Below are 27,286 nucleotides of genomic sequence, written 5' to 3'. Positions count from 1 at the left end.
GTGTCTATATTTTACTGTTGATGCTTTTTGCATATTTTAAATAAAAATGGCCAGTTCGGGTTACAGCGCAACATTAATTAAAAATGAAATGAAAACATTTTTTTTCTCTGGCCCAAAGATTCGATGAGTTTTTTTAATATGGCCCTTTTTCTAGTTGAGTTTGACACCCATGCATTAACATGTGTTTTCGGTGATCGGATCATGTTCGTATTTCACTTGAACCCATAAAAAGCCAGGTGTAAGCACATCCAGGACACACTGCGAGGGGACTGTGATCAGATCGTTCAATCCACATTTGGAGATGGTCAGAGATGGATCTTGAACGCATTCGCAACAAGTGTAAACAGAATGCTTTGCTGATATCTGTAAACAATTACATGAGCAGAAATGTGTCTCTCAATTGATTAGCAGGTGAGAGAATAAACAACAGAATGAAAGATGCGGATAAGTAAGGCTGGAGTTCACCAAACCAGGAGCCTTCTTACACCCCAGGCTGATGAATGCACCCAAGCTGAGCTTATATTGTGGAAAAAAAACAAAGATAAACTGGAAACAAGTGTGTTGACGTGTTCTAATCTTATCTATTCAAACTGGGGACGCATTTTAGTAAAAAGAGTAAATGGAATCTGGCCAAAGTTTATTCCGATATGATCCAGACACACATAGCAAGACATAAACAGGCACTATGTCTCAGTGCTGGACAGTAGAATCATCTTCCATCCATAAGTGAGCTGAGCTTCGTTCAAGCCGAGCCAAGTAACAATTACAGTTAGGGTTATTCTTCATCATTTGGATTTTAACTCTAGACGCACAGAGAAGGAGACTGAGTGAGACTGCCAAGCAACAGCACCTTCCATTGTGCAGAAATAGGAATGGTTGGGGGGCAGTAAATAGATTTAGATCCATCAATTAGGACAAAGCACACAGGGACTACGCCTCAACAGATCTGACTTCATACAGAGTAAATACAGCCCACACAGAAAGGAAAAGAACACCCACATGCTAAGAAAGTGCTCAGATAATACAGGTAGCAATTAACAGCATGGTGTGCTCTTAAGTGCTGGAGTTAAGAGAGACTTGTAGACTCACTCTTCAGCATTTGGGTTCAGCACAGACACTCAAGGCCATGGTGGAGCCGAGCCGCTGCGTTACCAGTGCCACTATCTGCACGGCCATGGGCGAAGGCCTGTAGTGTCTACTGATTACTCACAGAACGTACTCAGAACTAGATAGTAATTAAGCAAATGAGGGTCTGGCCGTTAAAGTACTCGATAAAATAAACCAATGTTAAAGGGACCGTATAAGGGAGCGCCAAACTTTTCACTTTTTCCAAGCAAGTTTTAAATCCATATCTGGAAACTAAGCTAAACTAGGTGGCAAAAAAAGCAGCTTGTTTAACTGTAAGGGATAAAGAAAGGTTGGAAAATGTTCATGTAAAACTGATTTACGGCTGTTTATGGTACATAAAACATCACAAATATTATACACGGATATTGAGACTGCGTTTCAGAGATTTACAACAAAAAGATACATGTAAAATGACCAGAAATGCTAATTTCTGAGGATTTTGATGGCTTTACGTTCTTATGCCAGCCAGAGACTGCTAAGCTGCTAAACAGTCACCAGTTTGCATACTTTTATAACAGTAATACAAGCTAATCTTGTTTTTAAAAATACTTTGAATACACATATGTGAATGGAGGAACTACCACCCAAATAGTACCTGCTCTGTGAGGGTCCATGGGGGTCCTAATCACTGAAGAACAGGGTAAAAAGGGTCTAACAAAGTATGCAGAGAAACAGATGGACTACAGTCTGTAATTGTAGAACTACAAAGTGCACCTATATAGTAAGTGGAGCTCATAAAATGGACAATGAGTGTAGAAACAAGGAGGTGGTCATAATGTTACGCCTGATCGGTGTATTTACACACTAATGGGACATTGATATTGAATGTTGGGAGGGGGCAATATGACAATACTGATTCCTTTTTGTATTATGAATACCATCAGCACTGACAAACCGCATTTATCATTATAAACAGAGCATAATTAGTCTTGTTTACCAGGATTTAGTACAGCACAGTATGTCAGCCATTAATAAGAACTCCATAGGTTTTGATAGCTTTTTATCTGTTAAAACTTATGAAATCAGGAAAAACTTAGTATCGTGACGCATATATAATGAAAATATCTGTACTGTGACTGGTCAGAACAGCAGGCTTAGAATACTCACTGCTATTTCTGTGTGTGTACTTGAATACACATGAACCTGACTTGCCACATGTACTTGAATAGCCATGTTTGTAGTCCTCTCATTCAAATACAGTTTTTATGGATTTCTGTATCCACTGCCAGAACTACAACAAACAAGTCTGAGACTCTGAGCATCCAGGTTTTGGTGTCATCCTCACCAGAGACCAGTGGGATTCAAATAAGTATCACTATTCTTAGATATTGTTCATTAAACTTGTTGTGCCTCTGTGATATACAAACCTTTTATAATAACTTCTGTGTATTCTGAATATTTTTTGAGTATTGAGTATTTTAAGTACTTTTCTTGATGTAAAGTGCTCCCCTGAATGAATTTTTCAGGTATCGTTATCTTCAAATGCCACATGTAAAGTAGTGTAGCTGTAGCTGATATTAGGTGAAGTGACATGGATGCCTTGCATCTAAGCTAATCCAGCTACAATTTATTTATATTCATCACATTTTAAATTATGTTTTATAAGGTAAACTTAATAAAATAAAGAGAAATTTGCACAGAAAGCTGTATAAAATGCCATATGTGAATGCCATGTAGAGGATGTGTTACTTTCACTTAGAAAATCAATAGAACATGTCATATGACAGTGTTCAAACGTTTTTTTTATACGACTATATACTCAACATGTTCATCTTAAACACAAAAAGCATAAACTGTACAGGGGACAAGTTACAACTTGCCTCACTTATGAAAGTAGGAGTACTGATTAATAAATTAATGGTGTTGCTGAAGTCACATGAAGCATCACTGAGGTGGAAATGCACTACTGGGCCAAAATATCCATTTACTTCCTGAAACACATCCAGCAGGATCATATTTACTTAACAAAATCCACTAATAAGTAGATCATTCAGGGCATTTTAGGTGTAGGCTTACTCGGGTTAGGCAGCTGCCAATTTTCTAACTAAATATGCCATAAACAGTGTAGCAGTGACAGGGGCAGTGACAGGGGCAGTGACAGGGGCAGTGACAGCACAGGACAAAACAGCAGGACTGGAGCTCACTACACAGTCCAGGTTCAGAGAGGAGAACTGATGATGTCATCAAAGTCAGACAGGAAGATAAGTGCAGTCCTGGCTCAGCAGGATCTTGTCGCTGTAGGGTCGTATACATACACAAACACGCTCCCATACAGGCATGCCCACACGTAGCGAAATCCTCACTCCAGCCAAGCTCGCTTAATCTGCTCTGCTTCAGCCCCCCCCTTCAGTTTCAGCGTGCGTTCCAGGGAGGGTGACTTTGACCAGAGGGTGTGGTCAAGCAGCCTGGCCATTGATGCAAAGAGAGAGCGAAAACAAACAGAGCTAGAGCCTACTGCTTGCATAACTAACGACACATTGGCCAAGCTGATAAAGTACAACTCAGTTTGTGTCCCTCCCAGGTCTAACTCAAGTACTCCACTGGAGGGACTTGTTTGTTTTCATCTGTTGAACTAAGAGCTAAGATATTCCGATAAAACAATGAGACAGTTACTGACATAGAAGTCATAAACTGACAGTACATGTGCAGACCTTGATCTACCGTAACACATCAGTGATGGTTTTACTGTGCTTAACTCAATGTCTGCACTGTGTCCGCTTGCCTTTAGTCTGGGCTGCTGTTTTGTACACTAGCCAACGAAAACTAAGGCAAAGCGAGTACAGGAATGCAGAGTAATAAGTGAATTAAAAGCGGCTCATTAGGTGCACCATGGGACAGGGAACAGGGGAAGAAAGAGAAGAGAGATAAAATAAACACACACAACAACACACGTGTTGGCTCATTTTTCTTCTACAGTAAGCAAGTTAAATTTTCAACGTCAGCTTACTATAGCAAAGCCCGGGGTCTATCCTTCACTGCAACTCTTAGCTTGGGGGGGAAAAGACATGGGACACAGATACGGTAATTTGTGCCAATGCTGATATGCTGATATTTTTCATGTACATATCTGCCGATAGAAAATAAATAAACTAGGGATATACGATGATATTAGAATCATTTCAGTATCAACAGACATTTAGTCTAGAGGTTTTTAAATCCAGGCTCAAAACGCTCCTATTTGAGCAGGATTTCAGCGCAGTTTAAAACACTGTTGCCGTTTTTAGACCCTTTTCCTCTGTAACAGCACCTTTTTTCCCCCTAATCTAACTTTTTAGTTTTAATTAGATTTTTAACCTATCTTAATTTAATTTAGAATTTGATTTTAATGTAGTGATTTTTAAAACTATTGTTTTAATCATGTGTTAATTCATGTTTTTAATTTCTGTTGTCATTTATTTATATTATATTAGTAGTGGGCAGTGGGGATATATATATATATACACACACACACACACACACACACACACACCCTCAACCTATAGTCCACAATACACCATATTTAAAGCAAATATATTCTGATATTGACAATGATGATTCTAATGTCATCATGCAGCCCCTTTCAAAAACACTGGAAACATCAGAACTTGTTGTTAAGCCATTGCTGTTGTACAACAAGCCAGCCAACAACAACAACAACAACAACAACAGGCCTTAGAACATTTACTTGCCCTAATCCAACTCCCAACAACCCTGAGCCAGAAAAACAAATGTCTAGGGATCATGACTTCTTTGTTACATTTACATGGTACACAAGTTTCTCTGTAGATTTGTGTGTTAAAGAGAAATCCCACTGATTTTCACATTTTCTCCATAATGAAATGGTCAAGGCATAAACAAACCATTCGGGTGGTTTGATGTGGAATGCTCCGTTCTAGAGAAACTTGCCGAGTCAGACTTGTTCACAGAGGTGGTGATGGGAAGCAGACGTCTGAAGAGTTCAATGCCTCTAAAAGCTACCTCACAGAAAGTAATCACATGAAATCGTTATAAATATGAATGTGTGACATTTTCACACTAGGTATAAAATAAGCTTTTGAGCTAAAATGTATTTCTTTAGTCCCTTCATGGAACACGCAGGGAGCTGTAAGGCAAAACAGTCCCTAAAGAAGACATTTTTTTTCAGATTTACCAGCACTTTACCACCACCATTACATATAAAAACTCAGAAGACACATGTAGACTCACTGGTGGGTTTGAATAGTGAATAAAATGGCTGTATTTGTGTTGCAGACATTGTGACCCCGTAAGAAAATCCGAACAAGTTTCTCAACAAAGAACCGCCTCACATCAAGCCACATCGAATGATTTTGTTTACATCTCAGCCGCTGCATTATTCATAAAATTTGCACAAAATGGTGGAATTCCCCTTGAAAGGTGTAGGGTCCCAAGGTGGTCACAGTGGAGGGGGAAAAAACTTTCAAGTCCCAGTCAGACAGAAGCATAACCTGCCAAATGAAAACCTGAAACTGCATCAAAGAAGTGGTGCGCTCCCACCACACTCTCAGAAGCAGTGAGACTCCCATTAGAAACCGTGATGTGGCTGCATTAACAAAAGGATCAGTGTAGGTGGGTGTGTGCTCGCCTCACTGACAGGCCAAGGCTCACAGAGCCAGCTCCCACAATAACACTCATTTACATTTAAGTAAAAAAATAATCCCACAGCATGCAGGAATTGACTACCTATTGTCTACTGTAATGGAAAATAGGCAGCACCGGCACACTGCTGCAATGCCTCATTCCCTAGGTCATCATTCACTCATTCATTCATCAATATCACCATATCAGCATCACACAAGTCAACAGAAAAGCAGTAGTCACTTTTGTATGGTAAGTGGCAACCACATGATATTCACTGAGCTCTAAAATGACCGTTATAGACATGTAGCACTGAGGTATTTTCTATAGTGAGGAGGCCTTTAGCATTATGCTGTGGATAGAAAGACAGAGAACGGTTAACATGAATAGCTCTCCACTCCACACATGTGCTCTTTGTGTGCCCCCCTTCAAAAAGCGCTGAGTTCACAGCCCGGCTGTTCACCTTCATGCTTTTTGATGGCAGGGCGAGAGAACAACAGCACTCAGATGCTGAAGGGAGTAGAAACAGTGAAACAGTGCTGTGCTTTTCTATGTGAGGGAGGAAAGCGACACATTTCCTAGGTTTCTCCCAGTTATATCCGTACCTGCATTGCCGTAGGATTTCGCCAGCAGCCAGCCCACACTGCAGCAGATCCTGGCTCTGCTGAAATCGTACTGATCCAAAGGCTTTATGTCCGGGACCACGAAAGTCTTCCTCATCGCACTCGAGTCCACCATAGCGAGTCCGGAGGAAGGTTGGAGGGGGGAAAAGGCGAGGTAGAGCCGTAGAAATGGTAGAAACCGGGAAATAAATCAAGCAGTCATCCTTTCAGTATTCCCACCTCATTCAGTCTGCTGAAATACGGTTAGCTCTCGGGTGGCGTCCTCCTCCTCCTCCCTCTCCTTCTCCTTCTCCTCCTCCTCTGCTTCTTTTCCCCACAGGAAAAAAACGAAACGAGTAGCCTAGCCTGGGAAAAAGTGGTTCCTCTGAGAAAAATATTCCCTCTTTCTCTTCTTTTCAGACATCCAAACGGGCAGCGGACACACCGGGACGACTGTGGGGGTCCCACAGAGGTGCGGTTGTTCAGCGACTTTCCAGATAATGGTGTATTTTTTGACCCCGTTTCAGAGTCCGCATCGTGCTGCGTTTCTGGGCGAATCGCTGCGCTGACTGATTTCCAGGTGCTCCGCACGCCTGTCAATCATCCCGCCGCCGACCAATCAGCGCGCGGGACAGGCGAACCTGCGTAAGGAGGGGGCGGGATTAACCCTCTGAACGCCAACAGCAGGTAGCAGAGAGGCGTTTTCCAAACAGGTGCAGTGCCACAGGTGTAACCTGCTGTATTCTAATGGGAGGAGGAAAAGAGCAGTCTTAGTCAGCAGTGGACTGACTTCGCTCACAAGGCTGGCGTTCACAAACCACCTCAGCAGTGGCGCTGATCTGCGGTCAGTCTCATCATAAATATGGACGAACCTGATCTGAGATCAGAGCACCAACTCAGGAGTCCTTCATGAACCTTGTGTTCTTTTTCTGAAGATGAAAAGCATTAATAATTTAGAATAGTTTCACTGGATAAAGACATAAACAAGGTTTTCAGAGTTTGTTCTCAAAAATTCAGTTCCAGTTGGTGTTTAGGGCTGATTCTCAAATGGCTCCTCACTACAAAGAGCATGAAATAATGGCTTTTACACCCAAACATGAACATTTCCTGGACATGTTTATGCTCAGTCAGGTATAAAACTGTCACTGGGGTGGGACCCTCAAGGGTACATCACAGTACCTTTAGTCAGGGAACATAATTGTACCATAATCCACTGAAAATCCATTTTCTAAGTTATATTCACTCCACACACCCTGTCTCGTCTCCCGGCCTTTTATTTTATTGTTCTGTTTTAAACCATTAGGTCATGAAAAGGTACAAATATGTACTTTTCACCTGGAAAAACTTATTTAAGGTACATAGTTAGACATTAAAACCCTGTTGAGGGAACATTTACATTGTTTGTACCTTGATTTCTAACAGTGTAGGAAACCATCCATAAATGTCCCAACAGGCAGCAATTTGGGATTCAGTCCAAAATCTAGCCTGTTTGCTGCATACTTGTCATAAGACATATGCTGGAAATGTAAGTACATGTACAGTACAGTTTTGAGCATGGGCCTGGCCAAGCTTAAGGAGTTACAGATGTGAAACACACAGTCTTGTGTCAATTTCACGGTTTGAACCAGGGACTCCAATCCAGTAGGGCTCCAATCGCTGAATCGTAAATGGAGTCCCCTACACAGTTTTCTTCCTATATAGTGCATACAGAGGTCATGGAAGGCTGACGTCTCCACTTAAATAGTAAACTCAACACCCATCTCAATACCAGTTTTAACAAGCCCTCCTTCACTCGGCCTTACCATTTCCGCTCGTGGGATCCCACTTTAGTGAGTGATCCATTACTTTATCAACTCTATTAACTGGTTAAAATGCTTTGTTCATGACAACTGAAAACTTTTCAAAGCGTCCAGCTGTCCACCTCAAAGTGTTCATACAACTCACTATTTGAGGTTGGACAAAATGGGTGCTCACAGTATGCTAGTGCTGGTTTGGTTGCGCTGACCAGCATACCAGCATCCCATACACAATGCTGGTCTATGCTGGTTTTTCCAGGGGAGTTATTTGGTTAGGGCTTGATTTATTTAATAAGTGATGTATACTTTTAAAAAAGATGGTGCTTCAAGGTTTCTTTAGTAAAGAAAATGGTTCTATACAGAACTATGGACACTCAAAGAACCCTTTGCATGATTAAAGATTCTTTGCATCATGAAAAGGTTCTTCAGATCGATGGAAAATGTGCATGACTGTGCTACAGACGATTCTACATATAGAAACGTTTTGAAAAGGGTTCTTCTATTGTTACAAGCTTGACACTGTAACAATAGAAGAACCCGTTTGGGTGCTATATAGAATAATTTTCAAAAAAGCAACGCATTCTCCATCAGCCTGAAGAACCCTTTCGTAATGCAAAGAAGTTGTACTTTTAGTCGTACAAAGGGTTCTTTGCATGTCCATTTTCTTTACTGAAGAACCTGTGAAGCACCATCTTTTTTAAGAGTGTAGGCTATGGAAATTCACCACTAATACAGTTGCAAAACTGAAATGCAAGAGCACAGTTTGAGTAAAAATCTTGCACAGAATAATTGAAGTTTGCAAAGAAGGAACTCAAAAGTTGAAATACGCTATTATTTCTTGTTCTAAGTGTGAGCCATGTTGTAGTGATGTCAAGGAACAGCAACTTGGTGAAGTCAGAGCTCTTCAGAAACTCAAGACTTATTACTTATTAATGGGAATTATGAGTTGGATGGCTGTTCAAATGAACTCCTATTTGAAAGATGGAAACTTCCCTGTTCCTACTTGGTTATAAAAGCAGCATTAGCCATAGCATAACATTGAATTTGCAGGGCTTTAAGTGGCAAACTACTCCATCTGTTATACATGACCGCTGATACAGATTCATTACTTTACCAAGCTACATGGCTAACACCAATAAGGGAAGTATACCATGGCTTCAAAGCAAAACTTTGAGCACGACAAATCAGTTATTCACAAAATGTATATACGTTATGTTTGAACAAAAAAAAATGGTTCTGCATTACAAAGCTTGCATGTAGAGCCGTCATGATCATTAAATTTTACCTGACGATCAGTTGGCATATAAAAATTGTGATTAATGATTTAATTGTTTATGTTAATTCGATTCTTCTATACAAGTCCAAATTGGCTTATTAGCAATCTTGCTTTGTGTGTTTACTAAGAAGATATTACTGGTAGTGCTGTCGAATTGGTAGACACTTAAAAAGATGGTTCTTCTTCAGTAAAGAAAATAGTTCTACATAGAACCATGAACACTGAAAGAACCCTTTGCATGATTAAAGGGTTCTTTGCATCATGAAAGACTTCTTCAGACTGATGGACAATGTGCTGCAGATGGTTCTACATAGCACAAAAAAGGTTCTACTATGGTTACACTCTTAAAAGTGATGATTCGTCAAGGGTTCTTTAGTAAAGAAAATGGTTATATATAGAATCACGAACACTCAAAGAATAATTTTAGGTTCTTCAGACTGATGGAGAATGTGCTGTAGATGGTGCTATATAGAACCTTTTTGAAAAAGGGTTATGTATAGCACCTAAAATAGTTCTTCTATTGTAAAAAGCCTGACATTGTAACAATAGAAGAACCCTTTCTGAAAAGATTCTATATAGAACCATCAATCTGAAGACCCTTGAAGACCCTGAAGACCCTTGCATGATGCAAAGAACCCTTTAATCATGGAAAGGGTTCTTTCATGATTTTCTTTACTAAAAAACCCTTGAAGAACCATCTTTTTGTCAAGCTTGCAACAATAGAGCCCTTTTCAAAAAGTTGCTATATAGAACCATCTACAGCACAGTCTCCATTAATCTGTTGCAAAGAACCCTTTAATCATCCGAAGGGTTCCTTCTGTACAGAACCATTTTCTTTACCAAAGAACCCTTGAAGAACCATCTTTTCAAAGAGGGTATACTACACACATGCACACACCTTCACACCAATGTTTGAGTTACACAGAACCATTTGTAGGGTCTGGCAAAGCTTATATGTTTTCTTAAGAGTGAAAATATAAGCAAAAAACAAATTCTGCAAAAACATCAGAAATAACAGCCAGCAAATAAACAAACATTACTTGGCGCCATGTCTCAATGAACGTATTTACCGCTTACTTTTATTTACATTTATTTGCCCTCACCCACCACACCCAAATAATATATCATTGTGAAATCAAATGTGGAAAATGATGATTACAATCATCTGAAATAACTGCGATTAGGCAATTATGTTGTAATAATTCTGACAGGCCTATTTGCACGGTTAACATACTGAGGATAACCTAGGGCGAGTGTGTTTCAACTGAAAAATCAGCCCCCCCCCCCTTGTATTGTGAGTGGCCACGTGTGTAACGTAGGTGTGACATAAAATCTGAGTGGTGAGTCAAAGTTGGCATGTTTAAAAAAAGTACTACAGTTTGGACCTACATGTCCTATAAAGAGCCATTTGAGGGTTTGGCCTGTGTTTGACAGTCCATCTCATTTAGCACAGCTGAATCATCCCATGGGCTAATTCCCAAAGCCCTTATTAATTGAATTGGATGTGTTAAAGGAGGGCACAATACTCATCTCTGCAAAGCTCTGGCCTACTGAGTTTGACATCGTTGACAAACTCTGGTGTGTAATTTTAATGATATAAAGTAGGTTAGAAATTATGACCATGACTGTCATCTGCTCTCCGTCATATTTAACAATAATATTCAGACTGAAGCAGCCTTTTTTTTCTTTTTGAAGGCATTGGATTGTACGAATACTCTTCTTCTGATAGAGAAATATGACCTTGTAATTAAAGTTTTCCATAGCCACTATAAAAGTCAGACCTCTACTGGACCCAGGACCTTTAGCTTTAAAAAGTTAGCAAGCTGTATATCAACTCTGGCTGTGCCTCTTGGACTAAACTGAAAGAAATCAAAGTCCTCTGTAAGTCCACATCACATGTCCCCTGAGAGTCTGGAGGGACCTCGCCAAAGGCAGCACCGCAGTAACTGCATTAAGAGGATTAGCTCTCGTAACTATTTTAATCTAATTACAGGGAACATGACATTTTTTCTTCATTCTTGCTGTGCTTAAGCTTTTCGCTGTTGTTGTGGACGAAGTAACTTAAAATACACTTTGCTTTTACTGAGTATAACCAAGTTTATGTTTAGCTTACTCACTTCTGCTGGCTTGATTATAAACACTGTACATTTTGACAAAAACTCAGGGCATTTTTAAAAGTGTAGATTCATTACTACATTAATGCAGAATGGTTCTTTACATCAACTGAATTTTTAAGAATAGGTACAAAATTTTGCAGTAAAAAGAGAGACAGTGAAAATATTATTCCTGACATGAAGGCCATAATTCCAAGAACACAAATGTGGGCTTCTCCAATCTACAGTGTCAAAACCTTTTTCTCTTGTAGCTCCAGCCAGTGCATGTTCTGGTAGGCCACAATAAAAATGTCTTTATTGTGCAGAAAAGCAAAAATGTGTTGAGCTTGCAGATGCAGTAACCTTGGTTAATCTGTCTTGTATCACCAGAGGCGCAAAGTAAAAAACATTCATGGGTGCTGAAATATGCCTTTATAGCCTTTCAACAAACAGATGAACAGTGACTGTGGGAAAGAGTGACCTCTTGTGTTCTGAACTGGCATTTCGCAAATGCTGGACACCAGCATTTCTTCAACTCGACCAAGTGAAACCTACAGTGGCTCGACCAGTTCAAATAAGTCCTTTGCATTTTGACTTTTGACATATTTTGATATATCCTCTGTTTCCAGCTAGGGTCAAAAGATGCGTCATCTACACCGTCAGACATCAGTGGTGAGCATTCAGTCATCCTTCAGTCCTCCAAAGACGGCAGTGGGGACGCTCTTCTGCTCTAGCTGCACCTCTGCTCAAAAGACGAAAGAGAGACCATTAGACTACTGAACCTATTTACTGCCACAAATGCAGATTTGGCAGCGGAACTCACCATCTGGTTCATCATCTCCATCTTCATCCTCCTCATCATCATCAATGTCAATCTCATCTGGGTTGGCTTGTTTGGCCAGTTCACCTAGTTCGCTCCGAGAAGCATCACTCCTGCACAAATATTAGACACAGTTACGTTGTAGAACAGGGCCAGTTAATTCAACAGAAACTGTGTTTGCTTAAGCTTGCGAACATGCAGCGTGGATCTTGTGAATAATTCCAGTCCACAGTACCTAGACAGGTAAACAGAAAAGAGCAAAAAGGAGTATTTCTCACCTGACAAACAGTATCTTGTCTTTGGGTTTAGGTTTGTCCTGCTCAGCTTCCACAGCTAACTGCTGTGCCTTCTGCTCCAACATCTTCATGTCGTCAATGCCACTCTGGCCTGGGGCAAGGTCTGATACTGATGGGAAAAGACACATGTATTAGAGAGAAAGACTCAGAAAATGCATTTTGTTTGGCACACTACACATTAACCTAGTGACATGCTGTCCCAAATCCCAAGAATTCTGTTTATAGTCCTACACATCTCAGTGATAAAACTCACATCCAAATGGAAACAGAATTACTGCAAGAAAAGTGAGTTTCTAGTAAGTTGTATTTTCTATGAACTCAGATGAACAGTTGACACTGTGAATATAAAGTAAGGCTTTATTCCTGTAGCTTCTGTTCAACTGCCACTTTAATTAACCAGGATAATCAGCCTCACTTTTCTGACTGACTTTTTTCATCTTGCTGCTATTGTCTTCTCAATGTGGATGATGGAGACAAGGTTTTACCATCCAGACTAGTAAAATTGTTCAGAGACTCTTCCAAAGCTTGCCTTGTTCCGCGATTCGGGAAGTGTTTAATATGGATGCGTGCTAGGAACTAAATGCAACACGTAGCAGAAGTCAAAAACCTTTTTTCCCACCAATTCAAGGCAACACCTGCCTGGAAAATCACAGAGATGTACATCCATACTAGACTAAAAATACCATTGCTTTCATGTTCTGTGAAAAACAGTATGTAATTTGGCTTTTGTTTCTCAGGAGAGACGGGAGAATAACACAGACATGGCCAATCCAAGTGGAAATAAAATCAACAAGTAACACATGTAAAAGACCCCATTAGGGCTTGTGTGTGTGTGCGTATGTGTGTGTGTGTGTGTGTGTGTGTGTGTGTGTGTGTGTGTTCGGTGCATACACAACAAATTACAAGGTGCCGGTTCTTCTAGATTACCTACGTGAAAAATAATAGCAAATTATGGCTCACTCACTTGTGCCTGTAGCGCTGGTGGTTGCTTTGAGCATCTGTGAGGACATGAAGTTGACCTGAGTGTTGTAGGTCGCTTGGACACTGCGCTTTATCCGAAGCATCTCACGAATGGTGTCTTCGTTCCCATGGCGAATCTCAAATTCCTTCCACGTCTGCCAGAAATTTGCCGTCATCTGAGTAGCAAACAGAGAGAAAATTTTCTTCTTAGGACAAATGTAGTTTATTAGTCAAAACATGGCATCTAGTACTTGCTTGTTTTACACTGGAGCTACAAGGCTAATTTAGCTAACAAGTAATGGAATGTTACCCCACTAGTTAGCACAGGCTAAACTAAACATGCTTTAAGCATTACACACTTTTGCCTAGGGTTAGGTAAGGCCTGTTGGGTTATGAAGTAATCTAAAATAGACATACTTATGAGGTTTCTGGCACTGTAACACAGATGTGTTATGAAACAGTCGTATGCAAAAATTTGGGCACCGCTGGTCACTGGTTTTGTTGATTTTCTAAGTGAAAACAAGTTAACATGTTCTTTACAGGGAACATACTTTAGCATGCTTTAAGGCACAATTATTGTTTGGTTATTTTTAGAACATCAACAAAAAATAATTTTTGTTTTATATTGATTTTGTATTGTGCAAACTTTTGCGTATGACTGTACAAAACTGGGAAAGACTGCGTAACCCCAGTGCATAACCTATGAAACAAAGCTTCAGACACCAAATATGTCTTGGCTGACTGACAATTTTTGGGGTAAGGGGATGTATCATGTTGTAGGAGTTTTAGGGTGGGAGTCTCACCCTTGGATCACACATCTGGGAGCAGTAGGAATAGATGGCTCTGGCCCGATCAATCTCGCCCAGTTTGCTCTCCATATCAGCAAATCGTAGACACATGTCCCTGGCATGCTCATCTGGGAGGATCTGCAATTCAAACAATAGTTATGGCGCACAGCTGAAACAAATACCTTCAGCCACTGATTGTCTGAGCTCAGTACACTGTAAAAATGAAATGTTTATAAAATGTGTCAAGAACAGGAGTAGAAAGTTACTTGAACACATTACTGTGTTAAAATCGAGTATAGATCTTTGAGTATTATTTTACCTTACAGCACACTGCATGCATGTGCCTCTACACCGACATATTAAAAAGAAACAAGGCCAAAATCGTCTCAAAACTACTGTAAAACAATGTCTCAGAAATGAGCCATTGCATTCATAAGCAGTTTAAGTAATAACTTTATGTGAGGTAGCTATAAGATGCATCAAATGCTTTAGAGGTCTGGTTCCTATCACCAGTACTGTGAAATATTCTGCATGAGTTTCTCTACACTAGAGCACTTAACATCAGACTACTCTGAATGACTGTTCACATCCTGATTAAATTATGCAGAAATTTTGAAAAATCAATGGAATACCCCTTTGCCCGAGAAACACTTCACAGTGTACTCTTTATGGCCCTCACGTTCAAAGCCATACCTCAATTGCTTTCTGGTAGATAGCTCTGGTGTGGGTGACGCCATAGATTTCTGCAGCTCTTTTTATGTAGATGTTGAACATTTGAAGGCGCTCTTCTGTCTCCACAGCCTGCGTGGCTCTCTCATACACAGCCATGGCGTGCCTGGCTAGCCCGTACTCTTCCTCCAGCTTGGCATACAGCAGGTAGATCGCTGTTAAATAGAACAGATCACACAAAATCCTCAATTAGTCACAACACCTGCACAAATGAAAAGTTGCTTATAAAAGATGACAAGGCTAAAAATGTGGCCTAATTAATTCTGAAGCTGCAAAGCTTTCTCTGAACGTTCTTGGCTTCAAGACAGATTAAATAACTTTCTTAAGTCACAAAGGCCTTCAGAACAAAAGGTTCAAACAGATTTTGATTAATACACTCAAAGCCTCTTTAAATTCTTAAATTCTTTCTGCAAGCTAATTCAATCTTTGTCACTCTTCAAGCAATAGCTTACTTTTGGCAAACTTCGCAGGGCAACCATCCAAAGCCTGCTCAAACAGATCTCGTGCTCTTTCCAGCTTTTTGCCGCCATAACGATCGATGAACTTGGTGAGATATGTGTTCCAGATGTCATATACGTTGGGCCACCTGAAGAGTGCAATGCCACGTTCATATGCCTGGAATATACAAAAGACAAATTTTTAAAGTGTAATTAATAAAAGCTAAAATCAACAATGAATAAACTGTAAGGGGCATTCCAGCATAAAACTAGCCTTGGAATGTTATTTGTCATGTTTTGTAGTATTTTGTAGCGCAAGCGTTAGTTCCTTTATCCTTTTGCTCTTGCCCATCAATGTCCTTTCAGTATACTACACGGCATGCATTACACATATACAAAATAAACAATGGAACCCGCCACCCCATCATGTATATTTCCTCCAACCTTTAAGACATGTTATCAGAAAGGTGTTTTCCTAGTCTTTAAACTGGAAAACCTCATTCCAGAGACTAGTGTGGCACCACTGTGTGAGTAGGCATGTTCACAACAGGTGAACCAATGGTTACATTTTTTATAATTTGGCCAGAATGCCCCTTTAATATCATTAGCAACAGATTTACCAAAGATTGAGATTATAATCTTACCTTGAAGCTTTCCTCAAAGTAATTGTGTTCCTCAAGAAACATTGCATAATTAATGATGATCTGTGGTGTGGCTATACGGAGATCAATAATGCGGTCATACACCGCCTTTGTTGACTGCAAGGATAACAAAAGCATCACATCAAAAATAGCAAAAGTTAAATGCTTCAAAAATATGTGCTACCCATAATTTATTGTTAAAAATGTGACAACTGCATTTAAATGGTACCTGGAAAGTGCCAAGACTCTCTTCCAAATCAGCCAGCATGGACCACACCTTCAGCGACTTATACACTCGATTCTGCACTGGTTCTGATGAATCAAAGTACTCTGCTTTTCTTGCTGGGATAGCTGTGGCTTTCTGTGAAAATAAGACAACAGCTGGCATGACGAGGAGAACTCATTTGCTCACTGAATGACACTGACTGAAGCAGGTTAACACACTAGTGTGTTAAGTACCATCGAGAACACTGAACATTGACAATCTTACCCTGAGTATCCGTAGCGCCTGGTCGTAGTTCTCATGCCGTAATTCCATCTCCCCATATTCACACCACACTGCTGCCAGATCATCTACCTGTTTATAGTTCACCTTGGTGGCCTTCTCAAAGATCGTCCTGGCCTTTAAGGAGAATACAGCATTGAATAATTAGGAATAATTTATAACACTGTGCAAAATAGTCATATCTACATAATCAAAACAGTACTATAAGATTGGACACACATAGCATATGGGTTCCTTACATCATCCAGCTGTTCATTATCTTCGTAGAATCTGGCAAATGCTACCCAGAGGGAGTGAGGCTTCCCTGTCGCTTTCATGGCATCCACTGTCTGCACAGCCTCAGTGTAGGTGTTGATTATCTACAAATAAACAATACAAACAGGCATTTACTCAAACCGATGTTGACATTGAACAAGTGGAAAAAACACATATAATGGGGTATTTTCTTTTGGATATTTCATAACTTGAACAAATGCAAACTGTATGTGGCAGGCAGTCCAATTCTGCAAGCCATCAGAGTTTTTTGATTTTCCTGCCCAAACACACACAATAAACCTGGGGTCAGTCTCACAAAACAGGATTTCTTACTTAGCCAGCTAACTTTGAGCTTAGTTCAATCTAACCCTGGATCACTTTCTACCAGGCTACATAATCATAGCAACTTAAGCCGGGCCTACACTATACAATGTTTTGCCCATTTTAAACCCGATTTGCCCCTTGCGACAAATTTGTACAATCTGAAGCAATTTTCCAGGTCGGGAGCTTGATCGGAAGTGACAGACAACACGGAGGATCTGGAAGTGTGAGAGGAGAAACGCGTGAATCTTTAGCCCTTCAACCGAGCTCTGAAGTGATCAGAGGCCCTCTGATATTATCAAACATGTTTGATATTTATGACTTAAAAGGTTCACGAATCTTGCAGTGTGAGAAGGTCAGAGATTTACTCAGTGAGTGATTCAAACAACAGCCTATTAGAGAGACAGACGAGCAGAGAAAAAGGAAAAAAAGGATGAAGAGATGTGCATGAAAACCGCCTGAACAGCAGAGCCGGAGACAGAGGGGCAAATAAGAGCCGTTATGTTTATAATGTTTGGATCCAGACATCAAGGCACTCTCTTTACAATTTCAAGTCAGCTGCCAGTTTGTAGTGAAACATTTCTCCAGCTCTTACTGTAATATCAGTGTTTTTCAACCCCAAATTAATCCCCAGTTTGCGCTTTCGCTACGCAAACAGGTCCTGTCCAGTAAGTTTAGCTTTGTTTGTGTCATGTGATATTTGAGGAGATCTAGGAGTTTGAGTTCTTATTCGTAGCCAAAATACCCCTTTAGTCCTTTTCAGGTTACTTTTTCTCCAATAAGACCTACCACAGTGGTAATGGTGACAGTGTTGCTTTTTGCCATATTTACATAGTACGATTTTTTTTCCTTATTGGAAAAATAAGAGACCCTCATGTTTCACGCTGTTCATCATAAAAGTCATGCCTTCATATGCACAAAATCTAAACTTCAGTTAACAGAAATAAGTACTTTTGTTAGATGTTGTGAAGCTGTCATTTACTCAGGAAACCTGTCCAAGTTAAACGCGCTTCATGAGACAGGCCCCTGATTATTAACTGCTGAGTTGAATCGTGTGTGTTTAAGCAGCAAAATCACCAAACTGTGCTTGACCCTGGCCCTCCAGGCCTGGAGCTGGGCACACCTGTCTAAGGTAATGTAAGTGCCTGAACAACAAATCCAAGCCATTTCATCAAGTCTCCACCTACCTGTCGAGGATTGCCTTCGTACAGTTTGACTCTCTTGTGCCACTCGTGAACATTGTGCGGGTTCTGTCGGAGCAGCACGCTGTTCAGTAAGAGCGGCCGGCGGGTGATCAGCTGCTCAAACCGAGCCAAGCGCAACTCCAGATCAATATCATCTATAGCAGGGAGATTACGATGTCTGTCAGAACAACTCAGCTGACAACAAAAGGGCCTATTAAAAGTGCCCTATAAATAAAGTTATTATTATTATTGATTGGTATTATTACACTATATTGCCAAAAGTATTCGCTCGTCTTCATTCACACGCATATGACCTTGAGTGACATCCCATTCTTAATCCATAGGATTTAATATGATGTCGGCCCACCCTTTGCAGCTATAACAGCTTCAACTGGGAAGACTTTCCACAAGGTATAGCAGTGTGTTTATAGGAATTTTTGACCATTCTTCCAGAAGCGCATTTGAGGTCAGACACTGATGTTGGATGAAAAGGCCTGGCTCGCAGTCTCCGCTCTAATTCATCCCAAAGGTGTTCTACCGGGCTGAGGTCAGGACTCTGTGCCGGCCAGTCAAGTTCTTCCACACCAAACTCGCTCATCCATGTCTTTATGGACCTTGCTTTGTGCACTGGTGCACAGTCATGTTGGAACAGGAAGGGGCCGTCCTCAAACTGTTTCCACAAAGTTGGGAGCATGAAATTGTCCAAAATCTCTTGGTCTGCTGAAGCATTAAGAGTTCCTTTCACTGGAACTAAGGGGCCGAGCCCAACTCCTGAAAAACAACCCCACACCATAATCCCCCTCCACCAAACTTTACACTTGGCACAATGCAGTCAGACAAGTACCGTCTCCTGGCAACCACCAAACCCAGAGTCATCCATCGGATTGCCAGGCGGAGAAGCGTGATTCGTCACTCCAGAGAAAACGTCTCCACTGCTCTAGAGTCCAATGGTGGCACTTTACACCACTGCATTCGACGCTTTGCATTGCACTTGGTGATGTAAGGCTTGGATGCAGCTGCTCGGCCATGGAAACCCATTCCATGAAGCTCTCTATGGTGTTCTTGAGCTAATCTGAAGGCCACATGAAGTTTGGAGATCTGTAGTGATTGACTCTGCAGAAAGTTGGTAACCTCTGCGTAGTATGCGCCTGAGCATCCGCTGACCAAGCTTTTACGTGGCCTACCACTTCATGGCTGATTTCCTGTCATTCCCGATCACTTCCACTTTGTTATAATACCACTGACAGTTGACTGTGGAATATTTCATAGTGAGGAAATTTCACAACTGGACTTGTTGCACACGTGCCATCCTATCACGGTACCATGCTGGAATTCACTGAGCTCCTGAGAGCGACCCATTCTTTCACAAATGTTTGTAGAAGCAGTCTGCATGACTAGGTGCTTGGTTTTATACACCTGTGGCCATGGAAGTGATTGAAACACCTGAATCCAATGATTTGGATGGGTGAGTGAATACTTTAGGCAATATAGTGTATGTTCCAGGCTTGAAACAACCATTTAACATTGACCATGTCAATTATGCAAAAAAAAGCCCTTAATTTGTTACAGGACTGTATTGTATTTATTCTTTTTTTCCCCGCTGATATTTGATCCCAGATTTTCTGCTGATGTCAGTCAATTAACCAAACAATAGTCTATAGATTATAAGCACTGCGAAAATGACTGAAATAATAATATGTTGCAGCCCCAAACACAAAGCAAGACATTTACTAATGTCACAAGAGTTTCTCACCGTCTTCGTCATGTCCCATCTCGGATGTGGTCTCCATCTTAGCAGCGATCATGCTCTCCTCAAACTGGGCATAGCTGTCGAACACTTGAGTGAAGTCTCTTACAGTGACTACTGTCTGGATAGCCTCCTCGTACACATCACGTGCCTTGAAGCATAAATTACAAGAGAAGACAATATTTTTGTTTACATGCTTTCTGAGTGGCTGTGGAAGTTGCATCCTTCTGAGCGAAAGAAACAAGAGAATGTACGCAGAATGCAGAAAGTGAATGAAAGCATACCTTTTCAAAATGACCGCTGCGGATGTAGTAATCAGCCATAGAGCACCAGAGCTTGCCCAGCTGATCTGTGAAACGAGTGAGGCCACCTCGTATGATGGCACCCACATTCAGCGAGGACACCTTGTCTGGATTCTGAGAGATGAGGTCACACAGCTCGTGCCACAGCTGCAGAGGAGACCAAGACAAATTATGTGTCTTGCAACACAACCTGTGCATTATCTGCATAGCACATGGGACACCATGAACCCTAAGGTTAGTACTACATGCCTTGGTTAAGTCAAACATATGTCTAGGGATGGACTGGGGGTGAGGTGTCAATTTTGACTGAAATAACATACTATGTAAATAATTTTAATGGTAACAATTTCCTGCATCAGACAGCATAGATGTGTTCAAACAGATGGAGCCACAGCGGTTAAAAAGTGAACATGTCAACCATGTGGAACTATTTCAAGGTTTCTAGGAGGGACATTAGGCAAGCTCTCATAATCTCTGATCATGCTGAAAATCAAGAGATGATACAAAAACTTCTCTCCTTTGATATCATTAGAAAACAAGATTCAATATGCAAAAAAAAAGGGAAAAAAATCGTAAACGACATTGCAAAACGTATAACTAAACAAATGGAATTAACTTCCTTGGGTGACCATTTGTTCTCTGTTGTCAAAGATGTTTCATGGCACATACTGTGATAATTTTAGTATGTTTATTTTATTTTTATTTATTGTCAGTTTCAGTTTTCCACCCAGTTTGTTCCAAATTTCAGATTCTACCAGGAATTTTTATTCCCGTAGATCACTATTGTGAGCTGTTATCCACAAAGAGTCTGAATGTATTAATCATACAGGAGCTAAAACTCAAGCTCACCTGGTAGTTTGACTTCCCTTCTTTTGAGACAAAGCTTTCATCGTTGACCACAGCGGCTAGTCGCACTGCTGCCTCATCCAGGCGTCCTACAGAACGCAGGTAATCGATGTATTCCTCTGCGTTCTCTGGACAAAGCTGACAAAACCACAGAGGAGAGGAGTGAATGTTTGATGCTGTATAAACAACACGAACGCTTGATAGAGTTGCACTTCTGTAATGGCTTCTTTGCATTATGTTTTAAATATATTCATAAATCATAAATATTAAATTCCATCAGATTATGGTATTGGTTTATTGTATACAATACACTGTACTGGATGTTCAGTAGGCTTGTTTTTATTAAAGGTACAGCACAATCACACCTTCTTACCTTGAGGTATCTACGGTAAACACGGATGGCGGTCTCAGGTAAGGGTAAGTTTCGTGCAAACTGAAGGTAGAGGGGCCAGATTCTAGTGTGCTGGGTAATGGGCAGGGCTCTGAGCGCCCGGTCAAATGTGCGACGGCTCCTTGAGATTTTGCGCTGAGACACAATGAACTGACAGTAATCCAGCCATATCCTTGGCATCTGAAGAGAGTCCAGAGACGAGGTATTTAAAGACTGGCAGCCAAACTATTATTGTAAAACCACTGACAGCCCTGATGACACTAAATTGCACAACATTTTAATTTAAAACGCGATACTGAGGGATAAGGTTGAGCGGGCCGTGGTTATATAACCATTAATTTAATAAGGTGTAAAAATAAGATGTGGTGGGCATTTTTACCTTGTGCATAAACACCAGCGCTCTCTCGTGGCAGTTGTTGACCTCCTCATAGGCTGGATCTGTCACGCATCTTCCCTTTACTTGCTTCCTCCGCTCTCTCAGATAGTTGTACCACAACTTGTAACTGTGCAGTTGACAAACACATATAACACGTACAAATGTAAAACAATCTTGAAAAGGAATTTCATCTATTTTGTATTTGGTTCTGCACAGTTGAATCACTAAGATGTAAACAGTCATTCAGAGTGGTTTGATACGAAATGTTCCTTTCTAGAGAAACTTAGAAAGTCAGTTGTTTGCGGTATTGGTAATACGAACCATGCAGCCAAAGCCTGTAATGCAGGGGTGCCTAATCCTGGTCCTGAAGATCTACCACCCTGCAGAAGCTAATCTAACACACCTGATGCAGGTAATGAAGGTTTTCAGGAGCATCTGAATATTAGATCTCTCACAGAAAATTATTGCATAGCTACAGATACATTGCTTGATACCCAAGATATTGTTTCATGATAGTTTTGAGAAGCTTTTAGCCTAAAATTATTTTTTTTTTAAATCCTCCAACGGCAGATAGGTACATGCAAGATATTCTAAGGTAAAGTAACAGCTATACACATTCAGCTTTATCACTATTTCACCTTTATCAACATTACTTATAAAATCTCTGATCACTCGTCATTTTACATAGTTAATAATATTTTGCAACTGATAATATACACTGCAACCCCTGGTTTCTATCATCGCCATGTAAAGAAATTTGAGTGGTAAAGTTTCTCTACAATACATAATTTCACAACAAACCACTCTGAATGACACTGTTTATATCTCAGTAACTGAATTATGCTGCAAATTTGTAAAACTGATTGAACTCCCCTTTAAGGGCTGCACAAACCAACACCAGGGCAAATATTCATGAAGCCTGTCAGAGCAGAAGTGCTGAGTTAACTGTTCCTGTCAGTAAACATTAAATAAAAAAGAAATCTGATCCTACTGCAGAGACCCTACTCTGAAAAGCTTTAGGAATAAAGGTCCAGGGCTCATAAAGGGGAACGCCACCAAACTTTTTTTTGTCTACATATTTAAATAGTTGAGATATAATCATTCAGAGTGGTTTGGTCTGCAATGCTCCGTTCTAGAGAAACAAGACTTCTAGAGTCGGTCACAGAGAATTGGTCACAGTGGTGGTGACAGGAACCAGACATCCACCTCTAAAAGTGCCTTTATAGAGAGTTGGTTAGCTATATGCTCCTTGATATCTGACACACTGTTTTATGATAGGTTTGTGATAAAGTGTTGGCTTAAAATGTATATTAATCCATTCATTTTAATCCGTTCACGGCAGAGGGGCATTTGCAGGATGAGGCAAAATGTTTCCCAAAGAAAACTCAATTTTTCAGATTGACTGCTACTTTACCATCATCAACATTACACAAAAAACTTTAAAGACAGATACTTTTGGATGGTCAATAAAATGGCTGCATTTGTGTTGTACACATAGAAACCCCTGGTTCCTATCACCACCACTGTAAAGACATCAGAGACTTTCCAATAAACCATTTCATGTCAAATTATTCTGAGTGACTGTTTACATCTCAAGGACTGAGTTCAGAATTTAGAAGGTAGAAATCCCCTTAATAAACGACTTACCTGCCAGGTAGCTCCTTCAGTGCTCGTTCATAAACCATATTAAGCACCGACTTTGGACCGTTTTGTTTATGCTCGATATAGCGCATCCAGCACTTGACTGAGTATGGGTTTCTGATGATTTCCTCTTCGTAAGGCAGGTCATCTTCCTCCTGAGAAGAAGTGTAAATTTGAGGATGAAGTTAGTTCATATCATAGGGGCAAATGTGGAGGCACAACAGCTCGGTTATCCAGCTGGTCGAATAACCGTTAGCCAAGCTGGAAGTTCAAGACGAGGCTGAAGCTGACTCGTCCGTACCATTTAAACCAGAGCTGGAAATTCGGACAAGAAGCGAATAGGGAGCCAACTTAGGTAACCTAGTTAGCTAATTGGCTAATAAATTCAGCTAAAAGAAACGAATTTCTAAAAGACACTCCCTTCAATTACATTATCCTAAGCAAAAAGGAGCGAGCTTTCATTAAACCAGCGTGCCTGACAGTGAGGTTTCTCGGTCCCTAACTAGCTGGATAGTTAGCAACACAGCTAAATCTTAATGAAAACTTAGATCAGCTACCGTTAGCTCAGTGCTAGCCGTGCAGCGGGAATAGGAGACATAGAAATACATACAAATGTAACATCTGGCTTTCCATTAAAAGTCGGCATGTTTCTTCTGCTAGAAGAACTGTATGATAAAGTTGTTTGTGCGCAATAAAACCAGCTAACTGATGTAGCTTTAACGCGTTGTAAACGCAGTGCTAACTCCGCCTTGACTGTCTTCTTCTTCGGGGTTTTGGCGGGCTGTGGCGGGCTGCTGCCCCTTTCGTTTCAACATGTTACTGCATCTGTTTGTCTGAGGCTGCATCTCAGATGACCCTTTACTCCCTATATAGGTCAAGTTCAAGTCAGGCTTTATTGTCACTTCAGCTGTACACAAGTACACGGTGAAATGAAACACTGTTCCTCCAGGACCAACACAGGAACATAAGCGCGAGACAATACAATAAACACAGTGCAGACAATACAGTACAATAAATAAATACGTAAAACTTACAATAAATACAAAACAGGACACAGGCAGTACACGGTACTGAGAGTATGTGGAGCTGTGCAAAGGAGGATGTAACATACTATGACATATTAGCAGCTTAGCAGATAGCCTAGCATATATGAGCATAGCAGTCACTGAGGTAGCAACCAGAGCAGCAATGGGATACAGTATTTGGTTGATACAGTAAATCTAGCAGCTAACATTGTTAAAGTGAAGTCAAGTAAAATGTGCAAAAATGGAAGTAATCAGATCTACAGACATATCAAATGAAGTGTTTCAGTGAAATGCAGTAATTACATTTAAATACAGTTTTCCGGACATAATCTGGAATTGCAAGTAGTGGGGAGTGAGATAGTCTCATATTGTTATGGATATGTGTGTTGGTCCATGTGGGCTTCCTTCAATTCAGTCTGTGGGAGCTGAGGAATCTGATGGCTTGTGGAAAGAAACTGTTGCACAGTCTGGCTGTGAAGGCCTGAAAGCTGTGGTACCTTCTTCCAGATGGCAGAAGAGAGAAGAGACTGTGTAAGGGGTGTGTGGGGTCAGTCACAATGCTAGTGGCCTGTGGACCTGTAAGAAATGAGTTTAAAAAAAAACTAACAAGTAATGCTAAAATATTTTGGCGTCCTTTCCCCTGGCCACACTGCTGTAAGAGCACGAGAGGCGTGGCCAAGGAAAGCAGACATGCAAAGCAGCCCTGCAAAGGGGCTATCGTGAGGCGCTGTGCTCCAGTAGGAAAGCAATTTATTGTTTACAGTGTGGATGTAAATTTAATATGTGTTTACTTGTTATGTGTGATTTATTGTGCAGGGCTGTGGGGTTAGTTAGTTAGTTGGGTTAAGTGTCTCTAAGAACTGGCCTGCGACAAGAACCTGTTGACAGAACAAAATGGTGACAGTGTTGACCGTGGCTCTCCAGCAGCGCTTCCGGCAGGCACTGGCAGCATGGTTGGCCAGGCGACCGCTTCCTGAAGAGTGATGACAATACAGTATCATTGGTAAAGGTAATTTAATGGTAGTCATTCTTAAAAACTGTACTGGAACTGTACTGTTCGTGAGAGGAAATCTCTGCAGAGGGTGGTGCGGACAGCACAGTCCATCACCGGGGTTCAGCTCCCTAACCTATTGGATTTATACACCAGTCGCTGCCTGAGGAAATCCAGAAGGATTATGAAGGACCCCTCCCATCCTAGTCACTGTCTGTTCTCTCAGCTGCCGAGTGGTAGGAGGCTCAGAAGCTTAAAAGCCAGAACCAGTCGGCTCAAAGACAGCTTCTTCCCCCATGCAACCAGGCTATTGAACAGCCAGTAATCACTGCTCTGCCCAGCCCAACCCTTCCCATTACACGTACGTGCACCCACTGTACTCCCGCACTTTACTTGCATAGCTGGACTTTGAATACCTATCCAAAGACAATACTCTCCCCCTGCGCTTCCACTTAACTTCCTGTACCTTGCACTTTACTAAATACTCTGCCACCTACTGTACCATCTTCTACCTCCACACCTAGTGTGATTATTTGCACATCTACATAGCATTGTAATATCCATTACTATATATAGTATATAGTTGATTACACTCACTCTACATTCCCAGTGCAATATTATATGTCTCGGTGCAATATTATTATTTTTAAGTTATTGTGTAAGATTATATGTATATATTTTAGTTAAATTGGTTTATCTATTCTTCTATCCTATCTATAGTTTTGTTTATCTATGTGTAAATACTGTTCTCTGCATAATTTGTGGAACTCGCACTCAAGTTTTTCACTCACCTGTGTCCCTGTACTCTTGTGATGTGACAATAAATCTGATTTGATTTGATTTGATTTGATTTGAAAATGAATTGTTATCAACAGTATAAGCTATATACTTTTTCCACAAAATTGATCAAACCTTTTATAAATCAAAGCATGATTGGTTGACTCTGCTATCTGTTTCTAATGAAATTAGTGGTTAATCTGACATGTAAGGCCTTCAGTTGTGCTCCTGAACTCCTAACCATTTGAAGAGCTTGCTTAGCTGTATCTACCAAGATGCCACAGAGAAAAAAAAATCGTGATTGATAATTTTTCATTGGACGTTTTAAGATTTTACGTCATTTGTTTCTAACCAAAATTTAAAAATGAAATAAGAGTATTAATACAATATTTGCAGAGTAGGGGAACCCTGTGCTGTTTATCATTTTTGGTGAAGCTGGTTTCATGTTCATGCTCATAAGCACAGTTACATAGTTCATCTGTTTAACCCATTCATCACTGGCCCCTTTAACCCATTCATAACAGGACCACCACAGAGCAGGTACTATTTGTGTGGTGATCACTCTCAGCACTGCAGTGACTCTAACGTGGTGGTGTGTTAGTGGGTCTTGTTTTGGTACCAGAGAATGAGAGAAAGCAGTGCTGCTGGAGTTTAAGTAGTAAAGTTGCAGTGTATTGGAGTAAGAGTATTAGAACAGTGACGCCAACAACACACTCAGTTAGACACACATGAACAATCATTCATTATCATTTATTAACTTTCAATTTCCAGTAAAAAACCTAAC

The 27,286-nt window shown here is 40.6% G+C and overlaps 2 protein-coding genes across 2 annotated transcripts in view; both read right to left on the bottom strand.

Annotated features, from left to right (window-relative positions):
* camsap3 (calmodulin regulated spectrin-associated protein family, member 3) overlaps nt 1-6,865 on the bottom strand; it is a 55,256-nt gene extending 48,391 nt beyond the window's left edge. Inside the window, exon 1 of the mRNA XM_036567497.1 lies at nt 6,309-6,865. Within this exon, the coding sequence (XP_036423390.1) occupies nt 6,309-6,441 (133 nt within the window). The 5' untranslated portion in view covers nt 6,442-6,865. The remainder of the gene's footprint in view (nt 1-6,308) is intronic.
* Nucleotides 6,866-11,544: 4,679 nt separating this feature from the next.
* xab2 (XPA binding protein 2) lies at nt 11,545-24,474 on the bottom strand. Its single transcript, XM_036567496.1, has 19 exons — nt 24,320-24,474; nt 23,716-23,864; nt 22,072-22,195; nt 21,675-21,872; nt 21,305-21,439; nt 20,438-20,602; nt 20,160-20,304; nt 18,410-18,561; nt 16,886-17,005; nt 16,632-16,763; nt 16,371-16,502; nt 16,145-16,258; nt 15,516-15,678; nt 15,028-15,218; nt 14,350-14,472; nt 13,551-13,722; nt 12,569-12,695; nt 12,294-12,403; nt 11,545-12,212 (listed from the first exon to the last, which is right to left on the bottom strand). Exons 1-19 carry the CDS (start codon nt 24,353-24,355, stop codon nt 12,151-12,153), a joined length of 2,550 nt encoding a protein of 849 aa, XP_036423389.1. The 5' UTR covers nt 24,356-24,474; the 3' UTR covers nt 11,545-12,150.
* Nucleotides 24,475-27,286: the final 2,812 nt, after the last annotated feature.

The sequence above is a fragment of the Colossoma macropomum genome, unplaced genomic scaffold (assembly GCF_904425465.1).
Source record: "Colossoma macropomum unplaced genomic scaffold, Colossoma_macropomum, whole genome shotgun sequence".
In the NCBI taxonomy this organism is placed as follows: Eukaryota; Metazoa; Chordata; class Actinopteri; order Characiformes; family Serrasalmidae; genus Colossoma; species Colossoma macropomum.
Note: the sequence above shows the minus strand (reverse complement) of the source record. Positions and strands in the feature narration are given on the sequence as shown.